This window comes from Dendropsophus ebraccatus, chromosome 5 (assembly GCF_027789765.1).
Source record: "Dendropsophus ebraccatus isolate aDenEbr1 chromosome 5, aDenEbr1.pat, whole genome shotgun sequence".
Classification (NCBI taxonomy): domain Eukaryota; kingdom Metazoa; phylum Chordata; class Amphibia; order Anura; family Hylidae; genus Dendropsophus; species Dendropsophus ebraccatus.
The window spans coordinates 144,408,859-144,411,600 of record NC_091458.1 but is presented as its reverse complement, the minus strand read 5'-3'; the positions used below and the strand labels follow the sequence as shown (position 1 = coordinate 144,411,600).

The following is a 2,742-nucleotide window of genomic DNA, read 5'->3' as shown; positions in this document are numbered from 1 at the left end:
TCCCGGTCCCGCGCGGCAGCTTCGAAGCAGGGCTGTCTGAACTGACAGACCGTTTAGCCAATCACTGGCCGAAACCGCCGCGGGCAGTGATTGGCTGAGCGGTCTGTCAGTTCAGATAGGCCGCTCCAAAGCTGCTGCGGCGCGGGACCAGGAGGAAGAAGGAGAAGACCTGCAGCCCGGACAGGTAATGTATGAAACAAGGGCTGCAAGGACATCGGTAACAATGTCCATGCAGCCCTCGCTTAACAATCATCAGAGCCGTGGAATAGGCCCAGTAAACGAGCGCCGATCTAGCAGATCGGCGCTCGTTTACATCGTTGATCGGGCCCTGCTCAGCCCGTGGAATAGGAATGTTAGGTCTACTAGAACTGTATCCATCTTTGCCAGGCACCCAGAGCACTTCGAAAGCAGCATTAATTTATGCAGACTAAACAACTGTTGGGTTTGGCCCCATTTACTCTGATGGTAAGATTTTTCTCACCTTTATATTATTTACAAGGGAAAGATATGACATGACTGATGTTCTGTGGCTGTCCAGGTCTTGCAAAGTGGATGCTCTTTCCATCACTCTGGATGCTGTAAAGGAATTCTGGGAGATGAAGCTTTGCAACAGCTGGAGAACCACTTTAAGAAAGCATTGATGTGCTCTAACAACGATTGCCATTAGAGCTCATGGTATTTTTCTCACCTTCTGTCTTGAAGTACAACCAACATATCAGTATGTAGAGGACTTGTCTTTTTTGCAGCAGGTAAAAGAATTTCCAATCCATTTACTTAAACATGACTAGAGAAATTACCAGAGCATAACTAGAATTCTTGAGTGAGAAAATATGAAACCATGTTCAAGAAGAATCAGTATTTCAATTTAATTTGTGCAGAGTGATTGTAGAAAACCCTCCCTCTTCCGCTCCAGTGCCCTTAAAAAGTTAAGTGTCCTCTTTTCTCTTTCTGTTCGGCGCTGAAGCATTAGCCTATGGAAAACTTCAGTCTTCTCCTTTTCATCACTGTATCCTACACAACCCATATTCTGTTGTATCCAGGCCTGGTCACTGTCGTTTTGTAGTCTACTTCGCTCTCTACTGTACAGCTCTCTGGATTTCTATTAGAAGAAAATATAATCATTCGTAATTACAGAGACCACAAGAACTTAGATAAGGAAATGATTCTACAATGTAATGTATATTTACTATATATAAATATACTATAATATATATGATCCTGTGACTATTGTTACTTTATTCATAGGGCATTAGAAGTGGCCCCATTGTCCTTACACTGTAGTCTCACACAGTTCACTAGTATGTATGCCATACGTCTGCATATTTGTCCTTTAGTTATTCAGACTGCATAGACTTTTCTTGTAGTAATATGTAATATGTGCGCTAGGCTGGGTTAACATTTCTATTACTCCTCTGTCTGTTTTCCTCTTCCAATATGAAAAAGAAATAAACTGATACATTTATAGCTACATTGTTTTGAACAGGGATTTATTTGCATCCTTTTACGTCCATTGGGAGACATTTATCAAGATATTTCAGACCCGTCCCTTTTCTGTGTCGTTTTCCAGTCGTATCCCCCCACTTGCTTGATGGGTGGGCTGGGAATGGGGACGCGAGGAGGGTGTGTGGCCTCCTCCCGCACAAAGTTTATCAAGATTTACACCTACTCAAGGGTGTAAATCATAGCACAAATCCACACCTGCTCCCAAGCAGGTGTAGATTTTTTTTGTTCAATGCCTGTGCTAGGCCGGCTAGATTTACTAAGAGACGCATGATTCTTAGCATATCTGTCTGGAAAACTAGGGGCAGGACTTTAAGACTGGCGTACTCATACACCAGTCTTGATAAACGTCCCCCATTTTGCTTACCGTTTTTGAACGTAAGAAAAAAAACTTATCATGCACAAATTTTATGTCTGTTAACCCCTTCATGACCAAAGGCCATTGATGCACGGATTTCTAGGTTGAAGCAATGTTCAGGGGGGTAATGACAGGCAGCTGCGTGACCGCGGCTTCTGTCATTAGCTCAGACGCAAGCCACACTGTCGGTGCGGGACTGCTCGCATTGGAACGGTCCCACGTACATCTTTAACCCTTTGAGGACCAGGCCCAAAATGACCCAGTGGACTGCGCAAATTTTGATCTTAGTGTTTCCGTTTTTCCCTCCTCCCCTTCTAAGAGCTCTAGCACTCTCAGTTTTCTATCTACAAGCCATGTAAGGGCTTGTTTTTTACAGGAATAGTTGTACTTTGTAATGGCGTCTTTCATTTTACCATAACATGTATGATAGAATTCCAAAATTATTATTTATGAACATATAAATAGGTGAAATCGTAAAAAAGAATGCAATATGGTAACGTTTGGGGGGTTCCTGTGTCTACGTAATGCGCTATATGGTAAAAGCGACATGATACCATTATTTTATAGGTCAGTCCGAACACAACCATATGCAGGTTACACAGATTCTCTAATGTTATATATATATATTTTTTTATGAAATCCTTTTTTTTGGCAATTATTAATAATATGGGCCTATTGTGATGCTTTATAACGGTTTTATTTTTTCACCTATGGGGCTGTATGGGGCGTCATTGTTTCCGCCATGATCTCCAATTTTTACTAATACCATATTTGTGAAGATCAGAGTTTTTGATCACTTTTTATAGATTTTTTGAAATATATAATGTAACATTAAATCGGTAATCCGCGCACTTTTTTCCCTCATTTCGTGTTCGCCGTTCGCA

General features: G+C 41.6%; 1 protein-coding gene across 2 annotated transcripts in view; it reads right to left on the bottom strand.

The window, feature by feature from the left end:
* Positions 1-841: 841 nt before the first annotated feature.
* The window catches only part of DHDDS (dehydrodolichyl diphosphate synthase subunit), a 71,258-nt gene continuing 69,357 nt past the window's right edge, over positions 842-2,742 (bottom strand). For both annotated transcript variants that reach the window (XM_069972602.1, XM_069972601.1), the window contains exon 9: positions 842-1,099. In XM_069972602.1, the coding sequence (XP_069828703.1) occupies positions 866-1,099 (234 nt within the window). In that variant the 3' untranslated portion in view covers positions 842-865. The remainder of the gene's footprint in view (positions 1,100-2,742) is intronic.